The 26,265-nt window shown below is 38.3% G+C and overlaps 1 protein-coding gene across 3 annotated transcripts in view; it reads right to left on the reverse strand.

Moving 5' to 3' along the window:
• Positions 1-26,265, reverse strand: part of Dp1 (satellite-binding protein 1 Dp1) — a 344,304-nt gene that overhangs the window by 150,650 nt on the left and 167,389 nt on the right. For all 3 annotated transcript variants that reach the window (XM_068226305.1, XM_067141586.2, XM_068226304.1), the window contains exons 10-11: positions 16,359-16,691; positions 6,086-6,217 (exon numbers count right to left, since the gene is read on the reverse strand). In XM_068226305.1, the coding sequence (XP_068082406.1) occupies positions 6,086-6,217; positions 16,359-16,691 (465 nt within the window). The remainder of the gene's footprint in view (positions 1-6,085; positions 6,218-16,358; positions 16,692-26,265) is intronic.

The raw sequence follows: 26,265 nt of genomic DNA on the forward strand, positions 1-26,265 counted from the left end.
TCTGTTCTTAAAATTCAGAACAATAAAATTGTGAAAAATGATAAAATAAAAAGATGCTAATGGAAAACTGTCTTATGATTAAACTATAATCTTGTCAGAGACTAAAACTTCTATTAAAATTCGAATTAAAACAGTTCATATAAAATATTGGAAAATCAAAGTGGTAGTAATAAAAAGCCAACGACATGAGGGCGTGTACACAAGCATAAACTTGATTGTCATGAATACAATCTTTTCAAGGCCGTTGATGAAATTCGTAGTAAGTAAGGCAGAAGCATCTATTGAAAAATTGTAAGAGGCCGTTAGCACCGGTAGGTAATAAAATGGCTAAATCCTTGCCAGAAAATGTCAACAGATGCAGAAATAAGTTTTATGTAAGTGGAAGTTGTTATTTCTTAACTACTGTTGAGTTGGTTGCTGCTCGTCTGTTGGCTCTAAGTCAGACTTAGTCAGACTTACATAAAACTTATTTCTGCATCTGTTGACATTTTCTGGCAAGGATTTAGCCATTTTATTACCTACCGGTGCTAACGGCCTCTTACAATTTTTCAATAGATGCTTCTGCCTTACTTACTACGAATTTCATCAACGGCCTTGAAAAGATTGTATTCATGACAATCAAGTTTATGCTTGTGTACACGCCCTCATGTCGTTGGCTTTTTATTACTACCACTTTGATTTTCCAATATTTTATATGAACTGTTTTAATTCGAATTTTAATAGAAGTTTTAGTCTCTGACAAGATTATAGTTTAATCATAAGACAGTTTTCCATTAGCATCTTTTTATTTTATCATTTTTCACAATTTTATTGTTCTGAATTTTAAGAACAGACTAAACTTTTAACTTCCACTTTTTATTTTAGTTGTATTTTTGATGATTGTATTTAACGTCCACTTTTAATTTAGTTGTATTTTTGATTATTGTATTTAGGCTGAAGATGCCCTTAATTGAGGGCGAAACATGTCCCATGTAACTAAGAATTTAATTATGTAACAACTATACGTGATAATATAAGTATTGAATAGGTGGAATAAATTAAAACACCTTTATCATTGTTGAGACCTATCAGTGTCGGTGCGACGTAAAACAACTAGCAAAAAAAATAAGTCCACCTGTTCAATACAATACAATATAATCCACAATTTCATATGGTTAGAATTTTATACATAATACATAAAAGTCAATGGTATATGTTTCGCCCTCCTTTACAGGCATCATCAGCCTATATCAATCTTAAAAATAATACATATGGAGTCTTTCAAATTATAGGGTAAAATGTTGAACAATGATTTCGTAAAATATTATACAATAACATCTAAAACATCGATAATGCACCAAAGTGTGTTAAAAATAAAATAAATTAGCAGTTTTTGAAGATTAAGTAAGTACCGCCTTAGGCATTTTTGACGTATGGGAAGTCTCTTGTACAGTATTATTTAACCAACTTTCTTCAACATTTTGTTTCACAAAAAAACTCTATCATTTCTTCCAACAAATGTTTCAACGGGGTTATAACACCAACTTGACCGTCTTTTGGATCCAATTGACTACTACACCAACATAATTACTGACTTCCGCTAGCTTTGACATACATTTTATCATTAGCAACGCCTCCACAAGAAGTTCCATTTTCTTATCTACTTTCAGATATATCAACCGTATACATTTTAACATGTTTATTACGTTCACACTTCTGTTTTAAATAACTGACAGTGATTTTACCATCTTGGATTCATACTATGGGAATTGAAGAAACATCCCCCTTTGATGATTGTGTTTACACTCAAGGCCGTCACAGTCTTAATGATATATAACAAAAGGATCCATTTTAGTTTTAAACTCTCAAATATTCATGTTTAACCACGTTTTAATCTTCAAAAACTTTTTTTTTTTTTTTTTTAACACACTTTGGTGCATTATCGCTGTTTTAGATGTTATTGTATAATATTTTATGAGATCATTGTTCAACATTTTACCCTATAATTTGAAAGACTCCATATGTATTATTTTAAGATTGATATAGGCTGATGATGCCCGTAAAGGAGGGTGAAACATGTACCATTGACTTTTATGTATTATGTATAAAATTTTAACCATATGAAATAGTGGATTATATTGTATTGTATTGAACAGATGGACTTAAAAATATTGTAATAATATTTGAGACAAGGTTCATTGGGTTCCGATTGAATTGAGACTACTTCTGTTTAACACAGCAAATTTTCATTCCACCATAGAACATGCCCAAATCTGTCAACTTTTAATTTTATGCTGGTCTAATCAGACAATTTTCCCTCTACGCTAATGTGGAACTCACATCCAGAACTTTCCAGAAACATAGGACTTCGTATATACCAGATATAACTTTAATTGTGCAACACAGGAGTTCCGTTAACCAAAGACTTTCTCACCAGAAGATTTTATGTGACATCACAAAGATTTTATTTGTCAATTTTAACGCATCTTTACTACATTTATCATATTTCATGTATACAGTTTTTCACTTTTGTATGTCATTCCACCACCATCCCATCCTTTTAGATCCTCTCTCATTTCTCCACATTACTTCATTCTATTTTATGACTATGTCTTTTGCTTTTGTATTTCGGCTAGGCTGATGATGGTCCACAGTGGACCGAAACTAGTACCTGTTAATATCATTGTAATGTTTTTGTAAACATCAAATGATGTTTAGTATTGAGAAGGTGGAACATTAATAAATTTGTATCTACTTTAAGTATGACTGAACATAAGCTAAAAGAATACTATGAAAAATATCACACTATGAGAAAGAATAAATAAATCCCAGGTAGTGATGATATTATTAATTTTCCTAACATTGTACATGTACAATTTAGGGGTGGTAGATGGATAAGTGCCTCCATCCCCATACGTACGTAGTATTCAAGTACAGTAGAAGTCCGTTATAGCGAGAATTCATAACATAGAAAAATTTACTCGCTATAACGGATTGTCGTTATATCCGATTCTTGTATAAAAGTCGGAAAACCCCCCGTGCACATTAAAATCGGTATGAAACGGCAATCATTTTGTTCAAAACTTGCGTTTCCGCAGATGATATCCACACTACGGCTTACTTGTTCGTTATTTTTCGTAATCCGATACTGCGTGAAAGTGTATGTTTAATTTCATTGTGAAAAAAATATAGTACCGTATTTCTCCGAATCTAAGATGAACCCCACTTTTTCCTACAAAAAATTTAAATCAGGCTCAAAAAGAACTTTGTAAAATCATATGAATGCCTTGTTGTACAGTAGGCCTACGCATTTTTAGACTATTTTTAGACGCCAAACATTAGCTTTCGTCATGCCGTATTATTATTATTCATTTTTTTTTTTTGGCTGCTGCTCAAATATTCTTTATTTCCGCAGGCTTAAGGACCATTAACTTAACATTGGCATCATAATACCGAAGAGAACCCGTTGAAAATTTTCCGGCAATACCTATTCCATGCGTCTCTACAATACAACGATCCATCAGGAAATTATTCTTGCTGTCTAGAAAACTGGTAGGTAATTTAACGCAGCATCAGATATAACCGGCTACCGCTACACGCACGTCTCGCTTGCCGCCTAGCGATGTATAGGCCTAATCGCGAACGTTGAAAGTCAACGAGCGAGTTTATTGCGCCACAGCATTGCCATTCCGCCCTTGCGTTTTTCGTGCACATGCCTCACAATTTCATCTTCGACTTCTTTGAAGTGTCCTTGTTGCAGACCACTGAATGCATTTTTTATACAGTACGCATTTTTTTTTTTTTAGCTCTTTGTCTTCACGCTAATGCCAAATATTGGCTTTATATAGGCCTATGCCGTATTTTCTTGCGGCTGCACCTTTATTCTATATTTCCGAGTGTTTAATAACCATTAACTTAAAATTGGCATCAAAATATCGACTAGCACTCGTTGAAAATTTCCTGGCTGTACCCTTTCCACGTATCTTTACAATACGACTATCCATCACGAAAATATTCCTGCTGTCTATAAAACTTAATTTTACTAAGCGTCATGTACAATAGACACGTTATAACTTTGGCACTGAGTAACCATGGCTTTTCTTAGAATTCGAAGGGTCGCATCTTTTGATGCCATTCTGCAGATTTGAGAAACACACAGGCACTGTACAACCGGTTGTCGCGGCTAGCGATGTATAGTAAAGAGGCGGTCGTTTATTGTCAACGAGTTCTGTGCGCGTGTGAAAAGAAGCAGTGTGGTTACCGTGGTAGTTATCAGTGGTATCCATTAAATTACTGTTAGGCCGCGAATGCAACAACCCTCGAGTTTTTGCATAAGATTCTGAAGAAAAAAAAAAGTCTTGGATTCGGAGAAATATGGTATCACTCCAGAGATTTCTGTGACAAACACCTCGGCTTTCTTCTTCAAACAGCGCCACCTAACCTAACCGCATATGTATCATGAAAACATATTTGAAGCGCATGTAGAGAAATAACCTCCTCGCGAAAAAATTACACGTAAATAGCCTTAACTAGACGCGAGAAGATATGAAATATCCTCTGAAATCAGTGATGTACTCTTGCCATATCTTGAGGTGTATCACATTCTTACTTAATTTTCGTATATAACATTAAAATGAAGATATCGTTTACGTAAGTCTTTATTTTTAACGAGTTAAAACAACTGCTACCGACCACGTTATTTACGCATTTATTACGAAAACGTGTTATCCTCTTTCATTTCGAATTTTCTTTAGAGAACAACAGTTGACGGATACCTATTATTAATCAACTCCAACATCGCCTTTGAATGTCAACGAGAGAGCTCGCAAATGCACAAAGTGAGAAAACTATACCGTACTGATGATCGAACGTCATTTTGTTGCAAACGTTTCAGTTTTCTTATTCAAACAGCGTCACGTATCCTAACTTAACCATAAAATACTTATGATGAAAACACACTTCAAGCACGAGTAGAAAAATGATAACTTTCTTGCTATAAATTTTCATAATAGCCTTTCCATAATTTAACCAGACGCAACAAAATATAAACTAACCTCTGAAATCAATTAAGCACTCTGCCGTATCTCGAGGTGTATCCCATTCTTACCTAAGTGCAGTATTTAGCCTCAAAATTAAGCGGTCGTTTAGTCAGCCTTAAGTTTTAACGAGTTAACAACCGTTATCGGACACATTATTTAGGCATTTATTACGAAAATATGTTCTCTTTCATTTCGAATTTTCTTTGCGGAACAGCTGTCGACGGGTATTACTAATCGACTCCGACATCGCCTTCGAATGTCGACGAGAGAAGTCGCTAGTGCACACAGCGAGGAAACAATGCCGAAGGCAATCGATCGCATGAGTATCATCACTGGTGTACATAATATCAGTAACGGAAAAAATCGCGCGCGCTTAATCGCTCGTAATAACGGATGCGTCAGTGATAGGGTTCTCGCTGTAACCGAAGGACGACACACAGTTTAATATAGGAATTTTGAAGGGACAGAAAAAAGTCGTCGCTATAACGGAGTTCTCGTTATATGCCGTACTCGCTATAGCGGACTTCTACTGTACAATATAGTAAGTAAACTCATGTCCTCATTCTGAGGTGTTGCAGCTCTCTTCACACACACCCAAGCCCCAAATAATGTAAGCTACATATACAATTTTGGCTAAATACCATCTCTATCGGCACTCTTAAATTTCTGGCAGTACAGGGAATTGAATCCAGGCCCCCGAAAACAGCACCTAATAGCCCTAACCATTGCTCTATGAAAGAGAAGAAATATAACAGTATCATTACGTATATACCTAGGTACATGTTTCATGAAAATCATTCAGGCCCCCGACCCCATATCAGGAAACGGTACCAATGGGTAGACGTATGTTTACATCATTCAGCCTTAACACATTTCATTCTGAGGATAAGATGGAAAAGTTGGAAGTATGTGATAAGCAGTAATGATTTCTTACTGAAGGGGAAAGAGTGAAAAGGAAAGTAATACAGTTTTCCCCGACCTCCTGGATAAACACCTTTGACTGCATTTACACAGTTTTTGAATGAACGTAAAATATAATCAATAGAAAGTACATGCATATCACTTACCAGCTCGTTTTCAATCTTTTGAATACGATCCCTCGCTTCTTCCACATTTTCTTTCTTCCCAGTAATTGTTATGACATCACTCTTCTCACCCTCTGCAGGAAGGTCAATTTTTGTTTGTGTTTCATCTCTGATCTGCAAAAAGATTAAGAAACTTCTCAAAAAAAAATTAACAGTGGAAGGTTTGGGTGGCACTGAATTAGAGAGGTATATCAGTTTCTTATACAAGTCATGTGGTTTCCTATGAAGAATATACCACAGAAAATGTTGTCATAGAATTTAATTACATCTTAGAGCATCTATTGACACAGAGCTATAAGTAATATTTAATTGAAAATTAGAGAGAATTTTAAAATATGCCTGTAGCTTAACACTCAATTAGTTGTGCATGGTCTTTTGTCGAAATTAGTCACGCACGGTCTTAAGGACCGGGTACGAAATATGCACTTCCTTCTCAAAAAAACTTTGCCAAACGGAAAAATCCGCATTCATTATGAATAAAATATGACTAAACGTACTTCGACTTCTTTCTTGGCCACAAATCTGGTTCCAATGGTTGGATCCTATATTCATGTAGGTATATTCCTTCAGCATGCACTATGGAGTAAGGGTAGGGTGCATGCTATGATGGGCCGAAACAATTCGAAAAATTTTAAGCCATAATACTGTGGAAAAGTTACAAATTGGGGTGATTAAAAAGGCAGAAAAAATTAATAAAATCGGTTCATATCTTCTGAACGAGCATGTGCTCTATAGTTTGCTGAAATTCGGAAAAATGTACATTTTTACATAATTTTCTATCTTACTTGTCAATATTTAAATGTAATAGCTCTAGTTGACTCTTACTCAAACCGATAATGATTTAGAAAGAAAAGAATGGTTCAAATTGTTTAAGGTCTTCCGCTCGTGCAACAGCTATCAAATCTAACAAATTCTGGCGCTCGTCTTAACTCGCTCAGGCCAAAGACCCTGACCCTCTGCCCACCTACCACTCTCGCCACCGCGTCACACCCCATTGTTTTGTCAGTTTGCACTTATTCCTCGTGTTTTGTGTGTTGTTTCATTCACTCTTCCAGTTATTATTTTGGCGTTTGGATTTATTTCAATATTGGTTTTGTGTTATGACATTTTTGTGTAACTTTATGACTTAACTGTGATATACTATGGCTGTACCTAAGAAAATCATCACAAGAAACTTACTGGCTTGCCCTATATTTGGTGCCCCTAAAGATTTTTCATCAAACAAGCTTCCTACTGGTGAGGATGTGATTCTGTGTTGTTCACAGGAGAGATACGACTTGGCACTTGAAGTTAATAATACAAGCACCAGTTATTCACAAGTTGCCTGTACAGTAGCTAACAAAATAATTGGTTTGTATAAAGAAGCATCTATCCGAACGATAACATATAAGAGAATCGTGCAACAAATAAATGCATTACATGATAAATATTACAGCCTATGAAAATCATATATATGGGATAAAAATAAAGATTTGTTTAAGCAGAAAATTGACGAGTTTAAGCAAAAATGCCCATTGTTTTTGACGTAGCAGCTTGCAAATGCCCCATTGTTGTCAATTGCATTTGTAACAAAAACCCCGATTTATGTAAATGCGATATACCTGTAAACTGTGATTGTATAAAATCAAATTACCTGCTATTGAACTAAGATTTATTACTTATTACAATTACACCCAATAGGAAAAATTGGAGGGGTGGTCGTGTCTGAAACAAATAAACGTAATAAATCATTGGAAATGAGACCATGTGATAGCCATTTAACTTTGGATGATGAATTTGAATCTGATCTGAAACCCTCATGCATATATTCAAATGTAAACATTGTCAAAACTGACAATGAAGATAAATATCCTTCTAGTAAAGGTAGTGTTAGCACCAAGATTTTAAAGTACAAAAAAAGCTTCCTCTGATAATTGGCAGATGAGAATTCAGCTAAAACCTACTGCATTACAGAACGATCGTTATGGAGTTACTGACTGTGCTGCCGCTGCAATCACATCAAGTGTTTTGCACGACGTTGTATTAATTACCGATTCTGACGTCAAAACAAAACAAAATAAGAGAAAAACAAAAATAAGGGCTGAATTGTGTAGTAAATCTGACAAATTTCCACTAGAAGTTGTCTACTTTGATGGGAGGAAGGACAACATGTTAGTGGTAGATCTACATCATTCGAAAATGGAAGAGCATTACTCGCAAATTCAAGAACCTGGTTCAGTCTACATCAGCCATGTTACTCCAACTACTGGAAGTTCTGAGGATATTCTCACTTCTATCATTACTTATCTGACTGGTCATCATATTTTTCTTGAAAAATTAGTTGTCATAGGATGTGATGGCACTGCTGTTAATACAGGTTGGAAAAACATTCTGATTCGCCAAATCGAAATACATTTGGGGAAACCATTACTATGGGCAATTTGCCTACTCCATTTCAATGAACTGCCATTCCAGCATCTGTTTCAATACCTAAACAGTAGATCAATGGGTCCGAAATATTTGTGAGGGCCAATCGGTGAAAAGCTAAACGGCTGCGAAAAACGTCCAGTGATTGGCTTCAAGAGTATTGGCTGTCAGATCCCCACAATAGACAGGAGTACACTAACAAGTCCCATGTTCATAGTTTAATGAAGAAAGAACATTAATCTTATGATTTATTATATTGAATAGGTGGAAAATAACACACATTCAATTTTACACATTTAAAAGACATACCACTTATTCGAGCAGCTCGTCTCCCTTTCTCCCAAGTCTTCCCAGCCCAAACTTTGCAACATTTTTGAAACACTACTCTTTTGTCGGAAATCACCCAGAACAAATAGGTGAATGTTGAGATTTGATACAAAGGTTTATGGTCAGTTGGTTTTGGTTAACATTATGTTTCTGCTTGTTATCTTCCCCTGCATGTAAGTGTGTTGTGTAGAAGTCCATATTTCTTGCACTTTGATGCTCTACAATTTTTTTTTCTTTTCAATATGTCCTTGCTTCAAACAGTTTTGACACTGTCCTTTTTCTCGGAGCAGTAATTTGTAGATAAAATAAATCCAGGAATTTATTTATCTTCCAAAATTAATCCTAAACAACTATTTTTGCTTTAATAATACTATTTATCAGCAGAATGGTTTGGCCATAGGGGATCTTAGCAGAAATTTATTTGGGTAACTTAGAACGTATTAACATTCTAAATAATCCCAAGTTTAACAATATCTGTTTTTGGGGATGTTATGTGGATGATGTGCTAGCAATACTGAATGAAGATCTACAAAATGCAACCTCAACTTTATCTAATTTAAATAACATAGACCCACATCTTAAGAGGATGGAAGAGGGCAGGATGCCGAAGCAGATGATGGAAACCCAGATAGGAGGAGGGAGGGAGATCCACACTAAGGGGGTTGAAAACTATCAAGAATAGTGTAATTAAAAGAAACCTGGATTGAAACACAGTTAAGGAGGATAGAGGAAGATAGAAAGGTGCCGTAAAACTTGGAATCTGTACAAGGGAAAATGGATGATGACGATTTCACAACTTTTCCATATCCATAATTAGGCTATGACAAGACAAATATGTACAACACTACTGAACTTCTCAGGATTACATTCTTAATCTGCAGGTAGGCTATCACACAAAAACTATTCACCAGCATTCACTGTACAACACCAACTTCTGATGAGAATGCGAAATACAAGCACAAACATCCTCACTGGGGTTTCCAACCACCTCACTGCTAACTGGCAAGTAAAACAGGACTTTCCTGAGGCCATAACAAGTACAAGATATAGTTGTGATCTCTCCCCTAGTTCATCGATTCCTCCGCTAGGTTGCTCTTCCACCAGTCTGTGAGCTTACAAGCCAGCATACGAATAAAAGAAAATTATTGCATGCAAAATATTACATTTTTGCTTACCGTTCCAGAAGGTAGTTTTCAGATAGTTTAGAAAGATTCCACATAGACTTTGTGGTCTTCGAAGATTTCAGTTCCTTTCACATGTCTTGTTACAAAATAAAATCAACACTTCATACAATGTAGAACAAGTTAATCGATAATGTGTCCTGCCCCGCGGTGTAGGGGGCAACGCGTCCGCCTGTCACCCGATGGCCTTGGGTTCGATTCCCGGCCGGGTCAGGGGTTTTTAATTGTAAATGATTAATATCCCTGGCCTGGGGACTGGGTATTTGTGTCGTTCTTAATGTTCCTTTCCTCACATTCAAAACATTACACTTCCGCCATTCACAAAAATACATGCAGGTTCTTGATGATGATGATGATGATGATGATGCTTGTTGTTTTAAGGGGCCTAACATCGAAGGTCATCGGCCCCCCCACATGCAGGTTCCTCACATATGGTGCAAGTAGGGACAATCTAGGTAGACGGCCTGAACAAATAACTTTCTTTTTTTTAAATGAATAATGTCCACAACATGGTCATCACAGCACCGTAATTCTTTTCAATTAATAGTGATACTGTGCAAATTGTCCAAACACTCACAAAATATATCACCCCATAGACTATGTTCACAGAAGAGTTTTTGTTCCACTACACTTCCAACTTGCACAAAGACTTTACAAGCTGCACGAAGACTTTACAAACTGCTCTTGAAGGATGGGTGAGGAAAGTGCTGTCAATGTTGCATTTATTGCTATAGTCCTTAATAAATGTGAGAGCTGCGGCAAGTGTTTCTTCTGTAGGCTTTCTGTGAAGCGGGGCTGACACATTTGTGACATTTTGTGACCTTGGATGAGTTGCATACTATATATCCTCCTAGATAACAAATCAAACTCTCCTTAGTAAGACTGTGGCTATCAGTATTAAGCAGGCCTAAATTGTTCTCCAAGTCCGGTAAGAGGTCATCCAAGTACTTGCCCATTTTACTTTGTGCTTTTTCTACTACAGCCTTATTTGTCTCTTCTGTCTTCTTAGCCAGTGTTCTCATTGAATTGATTAATGATATCAATGTCCGTTCAAATTTGGGCTCACAATTATTACCTGATGACAGGGCAAATTTTGTTCGGACATAAATAGACTGCAATGTGTAAATTCTGAAAATCTATTGTTGAAGAGTGGTCGTCACAACTTAATGAGCGTAATATACCTAAGTGCCGTTCCTCTTGATTAATCTTGGATGTGAGCACATATCGGAATCCATTATTCCATAAATATTTGCACACCTGTGTATGTTGCTCTCAGCGATTCAAGAGTTCTTTCTGAAGCAAAAGTATTATTCTTCCCACTGAGGTTATCTCTCCATTTTATTACGGTTTGATGCCCTATTGAACCTTTATGGAGAACCCCTGCTGGTGTAGAATTCCCTAGTGAACATTTGTTGGTTTACTGTCTTCAAACCCCTCTGAGTTTACCTGCCTAAAAAACTTTTTGCTGTTTGCAGCAGAATTACTGAACAACTGAAAAGCAAGTCTCATGTCCATGCGCTGAGATGCAGTGGGGTCTGTATGTGCTGACCTCAGTTTGGGGGCAAACTTTCAAACCTGCAAATTTATGGCAGTTATCCATTTCAAAAACCTGTCAATAGAAATTGAAGTCCACAACATTATTGTAATAGACTTGCCTGTTGTCATGGAAATTATTTCTGATCAACTTAAATTATATGTACAGCAGCTGAAAAGGCCCATAGTCTCCTGCTAGAATCAAACAGGTTAGAAATAGAGCATGTGACCTTCATTTCCGTTTATTACTATAGATTTCCACACCTTTTTATTATACCAACTTCAGGCTTTGGGTGAAACCAATAATTCTGGCAACAATTTGCTCCAGTTGTACGACCACCAGGATTAAAATTCGTGACAAACTATCAGCAGGAATGGAATTTTGTGTTGCATACACAGCAACCAGTTGATAAGGGACACAAACATGAACACTAATGCATGATTATAGAGTTTATTTTTTCTGTGTTCTTGGGTGTGTTCTCCAATAGTTACAAATCCATCAACTTTCAATGAGTTAATATTAAATTGAACCTCTTCTCTTAGTTTTACACTGTCAAATATAATAATTTCTGTGCAATTGTTTTCACTATTTTCATAGCAGAAATGATTCTCAATAGCACTAATGGCATGGGTGTTCACCCCATGCGGGCACTTAACACCTTTAACTAATTTTCGCAGAGCCTCTAAAGGAAAGGGAAGCATGTCGTGCCTTAAACAGAGTCTATAGCTCTTAAGTGATTTAACTCTTTGCCATCCCTAATGCTCCAGAGCGCTCGAGCATTATCACCCGCCTGCTGTGCTGAACACTTCGAAGTGCTCGTCACACTCACGTTCATTAGAAGTGTGTTGAGAGAAATATTGAAGGGCCTTGTGAAACCACACTGTATTCCCTTGACTCAGCAAGCTGTCAGGACCTTGTTGACAGCATTTCTTGTTTGTATTTCTCAAGCAGACCTACTTTATAAACATCGTTTTTCAGTTAGAGATTATTCTTGTTCAAGTTCACATCATGTCGTCTAATCGTGAAGTTATGTCAAAAGGTATGAAAGAATGCAAAATTGAAGATATGATAGAAGTTGGTGGAGATAGTGAGCTTTCTAGCTGTGGTTCAGAATTGTATTCTGATGAATGTAGTAGTGATAATGATTCCGAGAATCATGAGCGTGAACAAATATTGTGTGAAGATCAAAGGACAGGGCTACAAAGAAATGTTACTAGTAGTATCTGGAGTCACAATATTGAAAATACGGGAAAACAATGTCGGTCCAAATCACGATTTACCTTCCTGAAGTTCAGAGAAAGATTTTTGAATTATCTGTAGGATCAGAATTTTATGAGCTAATAGCAGAGCAGACGAATATTCACGCCAAATATTTACAAAGAAAAACTGGCACTGCTGATACTATCTGGCAAGACATTAATGCTGATGAAATAAAGGCAGGGGAGTTCTAATTTATATGGGATTCGTTGTTTTACCTGAAATAGAAGATTACTTCTTAGGAGACCTTTGCGTGTGTCCGTTAGTAAGGCAGGCAATGACAATGAAACGGTTTAGAAAACTTGGGCAATATTTACATCTCAGTAGCCAAGTAAACAGGCCAACACCACAAGATGAACATTACGATATTCTGTACAAAGCAAGACCAGCTCTGCAACTTACTGAAAAATATGGAATTTTGTATGCACCTGGCCAGGAACTTGCAGTAGATGAAGCTATGATAGGTTTCAAGGGAAGATTTCTCTTGAAACAGTGCCTCCTAGGGAAACCCACCAAATGGGGTATCAAATCATGGGGCATTGCTGACAGTGGAAATGGCTACCTTCTGAAATGTGAGATTTACAAGGGGAAGAAAGAAACACGGGACCAGAATTTATTACTGGAGGAGCCGGTGGTTTTACACCTGACAGTCATACTGGGGAAAGTGGCATCCTGTTTACATTGATAACTTTTTCAGTTCTGAAAAACTGATGAAATTATTGCTAATCTTTAACAAGGGTAAATAGAAAAGGTTGGCCTGATCAGTTTAGTAAACCTGCACAGCTGAAACTGACGCGGGGAGAATGTAGAAAAATGCAAAATGAGGGTGTAACAGCAAAAGTCTGGCAAGATAACTGTACTGTTCTTATGCTGTCAACAAATTCAGATTCTGTGAAGGACGGTACAGTGAAACGAAAAACCAGTAAAGGCAATGAAGAAATAGACATTGCACGTCCTCGTGCTGTCATAAATTACACAGAACATGGCGTGGATATCGGTGATCAGAAAAGACAATACTACAGGTTTGGGATAGTCTAAAAATGGTGGAAATTTATTTTTCATTTTGTGATCAATGTGTGAGTTGTGAACAGTTTAATTCTTTATGATACGAGTAACCGACTAGCTCTCACAGCTCATGGAAACAGACAGCTGAACTTCCGGCGCAACTTGGTGCAACAGCTGATCGGGAACTTCACGTCCCGCAAACGTACGGGCAGGAAAAGAAGTTTACCCATCAGCTGTCCATCCCCTAAATTATTTCATTCTCTTGTGAAGATACCTGGTCGTGTGTGTTCACAACGCACACATTGATCACAAAATGAAAAATAAATTTCCATCATTTTTAGACTATCGCCCATTTGTGTTTACAAATGAAAAATAGGGCAGCTTCTGATAAAGGCAAACAAACAACATTCAAATGTAAGCAAGTGTGATTTACCACTGTGCAGGATGGGGGTGTTTTTTAGAATACCATCAGGAGCAAGATGTGGATATTCAAAATTAGGGCAACTACACATTTATATGCACAAATCATCTAGGAACGAAATGCAAAAGAAATTACATTGATACCTTTATTCATTTGACTTCTAGTTATTTTCTTTTTAAAGGGTGGTATTTATGCTGCTGTGCCTATTGGGATTTAAAGGACTGTCAGAAAACATGGTAATTACGGCCGGGACACCCCCTTTAAATGGGGAATGGCAAAGGGTTAAGTTTAAATAAGAGACTATCTAAAAATTCACCGTCATATCTCATCCCTTTCTTATTTCTTAGATAGCATTAATTGAGCATGGTGTCAATAATCACCTTTTGCTTTCTGCTTAATGTCGGCTCACTTAAATAATTTGACTGTAATTTGAAATCTCTCAGTTGATTTTCAACCAACAAAATCTATTTATTATGCATAGTCATTCCATTACGCCCCCGTCTCTTTAGTTTTTTGCAAGCGAACCTACGGTCTTTCTAGCTGTGTCCGAACCTACTTCATTTCTTTTAGCAACCTCAGAAAAAGCACAAAAATTTAATTTGCAGAGAAGCCTGTGTGATTTGTTTCTCGAACTTTCTTCTGTCTTGAGGCCGTCTTTTACAGGGTGATTCTTGTTTTTTTAATTGTTTCCAGAGATACTGTGGCAAACTGGGGAATATATGAGGAACAGCACCAGTTTTCATCTATCTCTAGGAAATTCTGCCTGTTCAACTTGTATTACAAATGAGTCCGATTTAAATAAATTCATCAGAAAAATGTGAATCACACACAAAACACTTATCAGAAAATTTTTTGTCTTCTCTACGAATTGCCTTCTTCCGTTTTGAAAATTCTACTTCATCTTTATTTGGTTTGAAGAAGTGTTTACCTTTTGAAGTTAAATTTTACAGCCAGACTTACAGCCTGGAACTGAGCAAGTAGGCATTCTTTTTTCCTCCTCGGTATGTTTGTACTTTTATAAGCTCAGCACTATGTTTATTCTAAGTGAATACCATCACCAAAATTAATAATAATAATAATAACAATAATAATAATAATAATAATAATAATAATAATAATAATAATAATAATAATAATAATAATAATAATGTTATTTGCTTTATGTTCCACCAACTACTTTTACGGTTTTCGGAGACACCGAGGTGCTGGAATTTTATCCCGCAGTTCTATTACGTGACGTATTTGAGCACCTCAAATACCACTGGACTGAGCCAGGATTGTACCTGCCAAGTTGAGGTCAGAAGGCCAGCGCCTCAACCGTCTGAGCCACTCAGCCCGGCCATCACCAAATCACACGCTCTTCACTTTCACTCAACAATAATGCACGGCGCGTAAATTCTTACCATTACAGAACAACACTACTGAACATAAATATATTACAACTCTGGATACCAACCACCTCATAGTATCATTGCTGCCCCTAATACACAATTCATCACTGTCCCTATACCAACCAACAGTGAACAATTTAAGAGCTCACACTTTCTCTTCCACTCATATGCCAAGACTTGATCCCCACGGATACAATTTATCTTGTGGTGAAGTTCAGGAATTCAAGGCCTTTTTCTGTAATAGTACAAATTTCCCCAACATGGCTCCTGTGGCGAGGGCTCTTATCTGTGGTGAAAATCACATTCTATACACAAAGCATGATAAAGACCATTTTCAGGGCTGAGAAAAATACGATTGTACTAAGCAGAAAGCAAAAGTTTGTGAAGCGATAAGCAAGGTATTTTTATATAGATTTAATACAATGGTAATCAGGATTTGAATTTTTTGATGTGCTAAGTGAGACATCTTAATGAGGAATGCATGAATGAGGTTTCACCGTATGAATGAAAAGAGAAAGGCAGAGGATGGATGATCTATATTAAGATGGGGTCTTAGTTAAGAACCAACCAAAACCAAATCAAAACCTGGAATGGAACAACACAGCAATGGGTGACAAACGATACTTGAATGTCCCAAATGGCTTTCATGGTGATTTACATACAATGAGCCATTAGCACAAACTATGAGAAGAAATTATATTAGTAGGCATAAACTATATTTTATTATACGTACCTTCCGAATATTTACACCTTCTTTCCCAATGATGAATTTGTGGAATTGTTTGAATATAGGTACTTCAAGCACATAGCTACTTTCTCCCAATTCTTTCACCAACCGCATCAAATGTTTATGACACTTGTCCACATCATCCTTGGGACCACGGATTTTGACAACGTCTCGCTTTTCAGTAGGACTAGGAAATGTTATCTGGACTTGATTGAACTTTTCACGAATCTCACGAATGTTTTCACCTTTGCTTCCGATAATATTACGATAAAATTTATGGTCGATGATTATGTCCTTCTCTTTCTCGTTCTCCAATTTGTAGACCATATCTTCCAGTTCCTGAATGAAAAATGTAAATACATTATTCTCCTTGAGTGATGAGTAATATTTCGATATCAGTTTCACATGAATACTTATCATCAAACATACTTCTACTTATAACATAAAAAGAAAAATGTAAACTTTCTGAAAGTTTCAGATTGAAACTTTAAGAGTAGAGGATAAAAGGTTTCATAGTCAAGATATATTCCAGCAACAAAAACTCAGGCATTTCTAGGCAATACAAGAGCACAAACATCCTCAGAAGGTATTCTTTACAAAATAGGTGGGCAACGAGAAAGTCACGCTCCTTGAGGTAACGGTATGAGCGCGGAAAGAGCTGAGAGCAGCCGACTTCTAATAGTTTGGGCTATAAAGAGTAGATGGCAATATGCGGTGTCAAGGTGTAAGCAAAAACACAGCAACATACCTGGCTGAGTATATTATGTTTACGCAATACAATCATACAGTTCGTTTACCATTCATTGTTTATGCTGTATTCCTAAACAAGCTTTTATGTTGGCCTACATTATTTCTACAAGTACAGGTAGTTGTCAAAGGAGTATTTAGGTATCACAGACCTGCTAATCTTGGGAATGGAAAATCAGTATCAGTGGAATCGCAGAATAAAGGAAATCAAATTTTGAAATGTAACTAACCTAAAAGAAATGTTCATGTTTAAATATCTGTTTAGTTATTCTCGTGTACATATTGTGTTGTAGCATGCTTCACCTCTTGTAACTGCTTCTCAATGAATATTTTCTTGAAACACACAGTACCATTTGATATCTTTAGTTTCTCAATGAGGAACGATGACAGTATTAATACTTAGTAAGGACCTACATTTGGTTTGACTGTTTCTCATAATGCTAAACATTCTTTCTGTTTGGGCATTACTGTGTGGTACTGATGAAACAGCTAACATATCTTTTTACAATTTGCTTTACGTCACACCAATACAGATAGGTCTTATTGTGATGATGGGATAGGAGAGGCCTAGGAGTGGGAAGGAAGCAGCCGTGGTCTTAATAACGTTACAGTCCCAGCATTTTCCTGCTGTGAAAATGGGAAATAACGGAAAAACTTCATCAGAGCTGCCGACGGTGGGATTCGAACCCACCATCTCCTGAATGCAAGCTCACAGCTGTGCAATCCTAGCTCTTTTCCATCCTTCCATAGTAAAAAACTGTTGATTTGTAGTGTGACGTTAAACAACTAACAAATAAAAAAGCCATACAATTTTTCCAAGGAATATGTAGAGATGAAAACTCATTGTTAACAAGCAAAAAATACCCGGACCTGTATTATCAGCATTCTCTAATAACAATAAAACTAAAGTGCACATCTGACCCTGTTCTAGATTATACAATGAAACAACCAACAGATAAAGCCTGACATCATTGGCATCATTACTAGTATCAGTAGCTAAGGAAAATGGCATGCTTTGCAACCGTAATTTGTGCAGTTTCTGAATCTGGAAAAATTGCTTTGATTAAATTCCTTAAATGGTCAGAAACTGCAAATGGAACATTATGTTCTAGAAGAAACTATGTAAAAAGCAACTCTGCATTTTTAACACATTTTTCCCCACTAGTGACTAAGAAATATGTTATGGTTTATTATTTGCCTTTTTTCTTCTCCCTGTTTCACAGATTAAATGTGCCTTCTACAATCATCTCTACCACCATGGGCCACAGAAAAATCATAACACATGCTACGGAACATGTGGTTAAAACTAATTTTCAAAGATATTAAACATGACCATTCTCCTGTATATCACCAACTAAATTAATATGCCACCATATTGCGAAGCCGCAAAAAGCAAGAACAAAGACCAATGAGATGGCCAGACCAAGGCACAATATGAATTCACACATGCTCTTTGTGTATCGTATGTCACAATATCACCTGGTGCTGTACTTAAAATTGAATTTTTTGGTAATTTTTCCTGTGGAAAGTAAAAAAAAAAAATGATTTTCTGTAATAAATATACATTTAACCATAATACTGTAATTTAAGCATGAAATCTGTAATTGTTGGCAGGTCTGTTATCACATGCACAAATAATTAATTTTATTGAACTTATTTACTTAACACATGAAGTTTGTATACAAAATAACTTATTATGTTAATCATAATTGAATGCACTGAATAAAACGAGACATAGGCACGATAAAACTGTTAAAAAGTTTAAATCTGTTTAGTTCTGAGAACTGTGCAAGCACCTGCTAGGCCGTACCTTCCAGAGTGCATACTTTTGCCTCTCCACCAGCCTGAGATGCAGTGCTGTACAATGAGCTGAATTGTGCCTACCTCTGCTTTACACAGTCAGACCCTGAGACGAATAGTGTGAAAGTAGAAGTGTTGCACACTTTGGTTGGTTGGTTGGTTGGTTGGTTGGTTGGTTGGTTGGTTGGTTGGTTGGTTGGTTGGTTGGTTGGTTGGTTGGTTGGTTGGTTGGTTGGTTGGTTGGTTGGTTGGTTGGTTGGTTGGTTGGTTGGTTGGTTGGTTGGTTGGTTGGTTGGTTGGTTGGTTGGTTGGTTGGTTGGTTGGTTGGTTGGTTGGTTGGTTGGTTGGTTGGTTGGTTGGTTGGTTGGTTGGTTGGTTGGTTGGTTGGTTGGTTGGTTGGTTGGTTGGTTGGTTGGTTGGTTGGTTGGTTGGTTGGTTGGTTGGTTGGTTGGTTGGTTGGTTGGTTGGTTGGTTGGTTGGTTGGTTGGTTGGTTGGTTGGTTGGTTGGTTGGTTGGTTGGTTGGTTGGTTGGTTGGTTGGTTGGTTGGTTGGTTGGTTGGTTGGTTGGTTGGTTGGTTGGTTGGTTGGTTGGTTGGTTGGTTGGTTGGTTGGTTGGTTGGTTGGTTGGTTGGTTGGTTGGTTGGTTGGTTGGTTGGTTGGTTGGTTGGTTGGTTGGTTGGTTGGTTGGTTGGTTGGTTGGTTGGTTGGTTGGTTGGTTGGTTGGTTGGTTGGTTGGTTGGTTGGTTGGTTGGTTGGTTGGTTGGTTGGTTGGTTGGTTGGTTGGTTGGTTGGTTGGTTGGTTGGTTGGTTGGTTGGTTGGTTGGTTGGTTGGTTGGTTGGTTGGTTGGTTGGTTGGTTGGTTGGTTGGTTGGTTGGTTGGTTGGTTGGTTGGTTGGTTGGTTGGTTGGTTGGTTGGTTGGTTGGTTGGTTGGTTGGTTGGTTGGTTGGTTGGTTGGTTGGTTGGTTGGTTGGTTGGTTGGTTGGTTGGTTGGTTGGTTGGTTGGTTGGTTGGTTGGTTGGTTGGTTGGTTGGTTGGTTGGTTGGTTGGTTGGTTGGTTGGTTGGTTGGTTGGTTGGTTGGTTGGTTGGTTGGTTGGTTGGTTGGTTGGTTGGTTGGTTGGTTGGTTGGTTGGTTGGTTGGTTGGTTGGTTGGTTGGTTGGTTGGTTGGTTGGTTGGTTGGTTGGTTGGTTGGTTGGTTGGTTGGTTGGTTGGTTGGTTGGTTGGTTGGTTGGTTGGTTGGTTGGTTGGTTGGTTGGTTGGTTGGTTGGTTGGTTGGTTGGTTGGTTGGTTGGTTGGTTGGTTGGTTGGTTGGTTGGTTGGTTGGTTGGTTGGTTGGTTGGTTGGTTGGTTGGTTGGTTGGTTGGTTGGTTGGTTGGTTGGTTGGTTGGTTGGTTGGTTGGTTGGTTGGTTGGTTGGTTGGTTGGTTGGTTGGTTGGTTGGTTGGTTGGTTGGTTGGTTGGTTGGTTGGTTGGTTGGTTGGTTGGTTGGTTGGTTGGTTGGTTGGTTGGTTGGTTGGTTGGTTGGTTGGTTGGTTGGTTGGTTGGTTGGTTGGTTGGTTGGTTGGTTGGTTGGTTGGTTGGTTGGTTGGTTGGTTGGTTGGTTGGTTGGTTGGTTGGTTGGTTGGTTGGTTGGTTGGTTGGTTGGTTGGTTGGTTGGTTGGTTGGTTGGTTGGTTGGTTGGTTGGTTGGTTGGTTGGTTGGTTGGTTGGTTGGTTGGTTGGTTGGTTGGTTGGTTGGTTGGTTGGTTGGTTGGTTGGTTGGTTGGTTGGTTGGTTGGTTGGTTGGTTGGTTGGTTGGTTGGTTGGTTGGTTGGTTGGTTGGTGCATTTCAGTGGACTTGGCACATATGTAATTGTTCGGTGAGAAAAGCAATGGGAAACTACCTCGCTCATTTCCCTAGCATACCTGCCAAGTTAACAAAACCATAACCAGGAGGTTTTTATATGAAAATCAGGAAAAATCAAGAGAAATCAGGAGATACAATTGGTCAAAACTGCTTAGTCTACATGTCTGGGCCAGTTGAACACTTATGCCGATTCTTTAAGTTTTTTTTTTTCAATCCACTTTACGTCGCAACAACACAGATAGGTCTTATGGCGACGATGGGATAGGAAAAAGCTAGGAGTGGGAATAAAGTAGCCATGGAGGCGGAATGCCATGTTCAGGGTTGGCGGCAGTGGATTTTGATCCCCTTATCTCTCGAATGCAAGCTTACAGCTGCGCACCCCTAACAGCACGGCGCCAACTCACTCGGTCCAATTCTTTAGCTTTGTACATATGATGGCTTCTCCATAATCACACATTAAATTCAATACCACTTTTAATAATTAAGAACACCACCGCTACAACTACAAACAATACGGTATATTATAATATTACAACACTTACTTTCTCAAAACTAGACTGTTGCTAAACGAGGCCAGAAAGCTACAAATGACATATCTACATTCCTTTACAGGAAATACTTGAGTGGGATGATCGGTTTGTGATAAGCCTTCTGAAAATAGTATGAACTCTTGCTCCATGCATGTGAATAAATCACGCACTTAGATGCCGTTACTTAACAAATGCATAGATTAAGATATTGCATCACGTGCCCGCGCGACTATGCGAAGCGCAATGCTAGTGTTGACTAGCCTACTTCACTCACCAAATTTATCAATTCATAAGTTAAAATTTGCTAGAATTGTCTCCAAATGGCCCCCATAATCTCTTAGAAAGTCACTAGTCGCTATCTTTGAAATTCTGTCACTAAATTACTAAACAAGACTCCAGATCTAGTGACGTGTCTCTAGAATTGGCGAGACTGATGTGAACGAACAAGAGCATAGCATGCGAGAATGAGAGATTGACAATCAATATACTCGTTGTGATAAAGAATGGTTTCAATAAACATCGCACATTTGCATGCATTTCTCGTATTAATTAACGTTGATATTTCATTTGAAAGCGGCCAATGTGCAAAAGACTTCCAGCCACTGATGTACTAAGCTGAAATGGCGGGATTTTAAAACAAACATTTGAAGTTCACCAGAAAATAAGCCAAAATCGGGAAAAGTAATTGAATAATCAGAGGGTGGGAAAAACTGTCGAAAATTGGGAGTCTACCGCCTAAACCGGGAAGGTTGGCAGCTACGCCCTAGTATACCTCTTCAATGAAACCTAGCATTTTTTTCTATTTGTTTTACGACGCACCGTCTTATGGTGACGATGGGATAGGAAAGGCCTAGGAATTGGAAGGAAGCGGCCGTGGCCTTAATTATGGTACAGCCACGGCATTTACCTGGTGTGAAAATGGGAAACCACGGAAAACCATCCACAGAGCTGCCGACACTGGGGCTCGAACCCACAATCTCCCGGATGCAAGCTCACAGCTGCACACCCCTAACCGCTGGCACGGGGGCTGGGAGTATGTGTCGTCTTCATCATAATTTCATCATCACGACGCGCAGGTTGCCTACGGGAATCAAATCAAAAGACCTGCATCTGGCGAGCCGAACTTGTCCTCGGACACTCCTGGCACTAAAAGCCATACGCCATTTCATCACGTGTCTGGCGAAAAAAGGCACCTAAGCTTCGGAAATTTTAGAAGGCTCTGTGCACAGTTTGAGGAAGCAAACCTTTCAAAGACCCAGGTGTATGAATGGCACAAACAATTTTGGGCAAGACAGGAAAAGTGGAAAGCGAGCCCCACCAAAGACAACCATGGACAAGTATCTCTGCAGACAACATTCGCGCTGTGCTTTACCTTACCGAAGAAGATCGGTGCATAAAATTTTCTGAAATTGCTTTTATTATTATTTTCTACAGTTTGCTTTACGTCGCACAGACACAGATAGGTCTGATGACAATGACGGGATAGGAAAGGGATAGGAATGGAAAGGAAGCAAACGTGGCCTTAATTAAAGTTCAGACCCACCATTTGCCTGGTGTGAAAATGGGAAACCACAGAAAACCATTTACAGGACTGCTGACAGTACGGTTCAAACCCACTATCTCCCGGATGCAAGCTCACAGCTGCACACCCCTAACCGCATGGCCAACTCACCTGATGAAATTGCTTCACTCGTAGAAATAAGCTTTGGAGGTGTTCAAGCCACCATCAATGATGAACTTGACCTTCAGAAATTGTCTGCCTTGTGGGTTCCTCATCTCCTCACCCAGGAACAAAATAATCCGCCAGGATGTTTGTCGGAGGCATGTGAATCGCAACGACAAGGATGGATATGATTTTTTGCATCGCATTGTGACTTCCCCGATGAAACTTGAGTTCGTCATTACACCCCAGAGTCAAAACAAGCAAGCATGGAGTGGCAAGAACGAGGTGAAGCTGGGCCAGTTAAGGCCAAAACAAGCCTTTCTGCTGTAAAGGTGCTTGCAACTGCTTTTTGGGACTATCCAGGCATTTGGCTTGTGGATTTCCTGCATGAACGAAGGACAGTGAATGCAGCCTATTTCTGCTGTGTTTTGGTCGAGACAAAACCTACATATCGCAACAAACATCGCTCGCAACCTATCCGAGATGTGCTTCTTCTGCATATCAATGCAAGGCCACACATAGAACACAGAAAAAACTGGATGATATGCATTCAGAGAAGCCAACTATCAAGAAAGGCAATTCGTAATGCAGCCATTAGGGCATCGGGTGAGGGGGGGGGGGGGGGGGGCGGCGGCCGTAAAATAGTTTTTTTTTTTTCTTTTTTTTTTCTTCTGAGATCTTACTAACTTACATATAATTGAAAAATCAATGAACAACATACGATTCAACCAGATGTAACATATTCAAAGACTGACATATAAAGAGTGTATAATTCTTACCTGCTAAAGTAACAGATCTGCAGTACATATCTGAGTGGAGTTTGAAGGATCAGTTCTTTTGTTGAGTACTGTAGTTGCTCCCTTAGCAGCTTGCAGTTCCTGTTTGGTAAACGTACACTGGTGACATGCTTTTTTGGATATCATGTGCATTCTCTGCACTAACAGAGCACTTACAGCAACAGTACAGAATTCATATTAGCACAGAATTCAGATCTGCTCTTCATCATGCGCATCTGAAAAATCGCGGCTACAAACGCTACAAAACACGTGTGAATGAGATTTTTGAACTATTTTTGGTTTATTACTGGCTTTGATACTCACTGAAACGTCATCACACATATTTTCTGCACAAGAAATCGCTTCATTATTTCAAACCTTTCGCATTTCGTAACACACGATTAGCATATATCCTAGAACAATATATGTAAATTCGGAAACCAAAATCGCAATAAATACTTCTTCAACAGTCACGCAGAAAGTATTCACAATGAAACTGAGTTTGTCACCACTTTGCCGCCAAAACAAAGACAAAAGAGCTCGCATACTTGCATGGAAGTCTGATCATGTGACGAACTAAGACAACAACTCCGCAAGATATACTACTTCACAGGTGTCTATTTTACCAGTACTGGAAGCGCACACTGCATTCAGAGCGTGAAAACTTGAAATATTCTTAAACGAGGGACAGGAAAGGGGTATAGATGATTTCTGAGAAATCCGAAAATAATATTCTGAGAATTCAAGCGTAATGGCATTCCTTGTGTATCCTTTTGAACACTTCAATTTAAAAATCAATAAAAATTGTAATTTGTGGTGTGTGATTCGTAAAGGCGTAATTATGATGCGTAATTCGTAATAATTACGATTGAATCGTAATAGTTGGCATCTCTGTGCATTGGACATCTCTGGAACACACTCCTCACAGTCCAGATTTGTCACCTTGCGAATAAGACCGGTTTGAACCAATGAAAGAAGAACTGAGAGGAAAGAGATATCATGACAATGCAACGGTAGAGGAGTACATGCGCAACTGGCTGCACACGTTCTTTTTTCGAGAACGGCATCAAAAAGCTGCTAATTCGGTGGCAAAAATGTATGTCAAATTCAGGAGACTATGTAGAAAAATGAGGTGCTTATTGTGCATTTCTTGGTGGATTCAATATTGTAAAAAATAATTCTGGTTTATATTTGATTCACCTAGTAGTAACAGTAATTTAGTTTAGCCTCCTTACACTCTAAGCAATGATAGATTGTTACCCCTGTTCCATACGAATACTGTCAGGGTAACAATACATCAACAGCAACTGAATGTTGATCTATAACTTTACTAGATTCCTCAAATTGCTTTTTCAAATTTCTCACCACTTGATCTGATGGTGATTGAACACCAGGAAATCTCTACTCGAAGTCTTACCAGTGCTGTGTGCTTGCTTTCCTATCAACGAAAATAGCTTGATAAACTTGCGCCAATCTGAGAAGTGTTCACGAAATAAAACTGCCAGAGTAATTCTGTAATTATTACATCACGCATTGATACATTTTTCCCCCCGCTTGCTATTTGCTTTACGTTGCACCGACACAGATAGGTCTTATGGCGACGATGGGACAGGAAAAGCCTAGGAGTGGGAAGGAAGCGGCCGTGGCCTTAATTAAGGTACAGCCCCAGCATTTGTCTGGTGTGAAAAATGGGAAACCAAGGAAAACCACCTGCAGGGCTGGTGAAAGTGGGGTTCGAACCCACTATCTCCCGGATGCAAGCTCACAGCTGCACGACCCTAATCGCACGGCCAACTCGCCTGGTACACACAGTTACAGTATGCAATTATTGTGTTTTATTGGAGTTTTAATTACGTCTTACTACTTCTGTAAAATATGCAGAGCTTTATAAAAATTCTGCTGCCGTTAAAATAACTTAACAATTCTAGGTTTAATTTTTGAAAAAGGCACAAAAAATGTGCTGAATGTATGACTCCTTTGAAGGGCTCTGTTAGTCACCTTGTTACATAGTTAAAGAAAGTTTAAGATTCTGAAAAAAATTTAAGAAATGAAGCTAATGGCTCAGAATAAGATATAAAATTTAAAACGTAAAGAAAGCTTTAATGTCCCAAGAAAAAAAATACATGTTGAAGAAGTCAAATTCCGTAGCATTTGGTGACAATCACATTGTTTTGCCCTTTAAACCACAATCAATTACACTGAAATTGCTATGGTCTTTATGAAAATAAAGTATCTTGAATAGGGGTGTGTCCTACTTTTTTCAGACAAACACTAGGAAGGTAACACACACTGCACACAAAATTTCAATCTATACCACTAAGTCTGTAATGTAACAGCGCTATTAGATGCTGCACTTCAAGGCCCACCTTCTATTCCTAGTTCTTCCAAAGATTTAAGGTTGGCAAGAGGGCTGGTATGTGGTTAAAAGGTACGTGCAGCCCACTTCCATAGCCGTATTTCTTAAGGAGCTACACCACTTTGATGAATACGAGGACACAAGTTACTTTAACCTAGTTTATTAAAGCCAATAATGTAATATCATTTTGTCTGGCT

This window comes from Anabrus simplex, chromosome 2, assembly GCF_040414725.1.
Source record: "Anabrus simplex isolate iqAnaSimp1 chromosome 2, ASM4041472v1, whole genome shotgun sequence".
In the NCBI taxonomy this organism is placed as follows: Eukaryota; Metazoa; Arthropoda; class Insecta; order Orthoptera; family Tettigoniidae; genus Anabrus; species Anabrus simplex.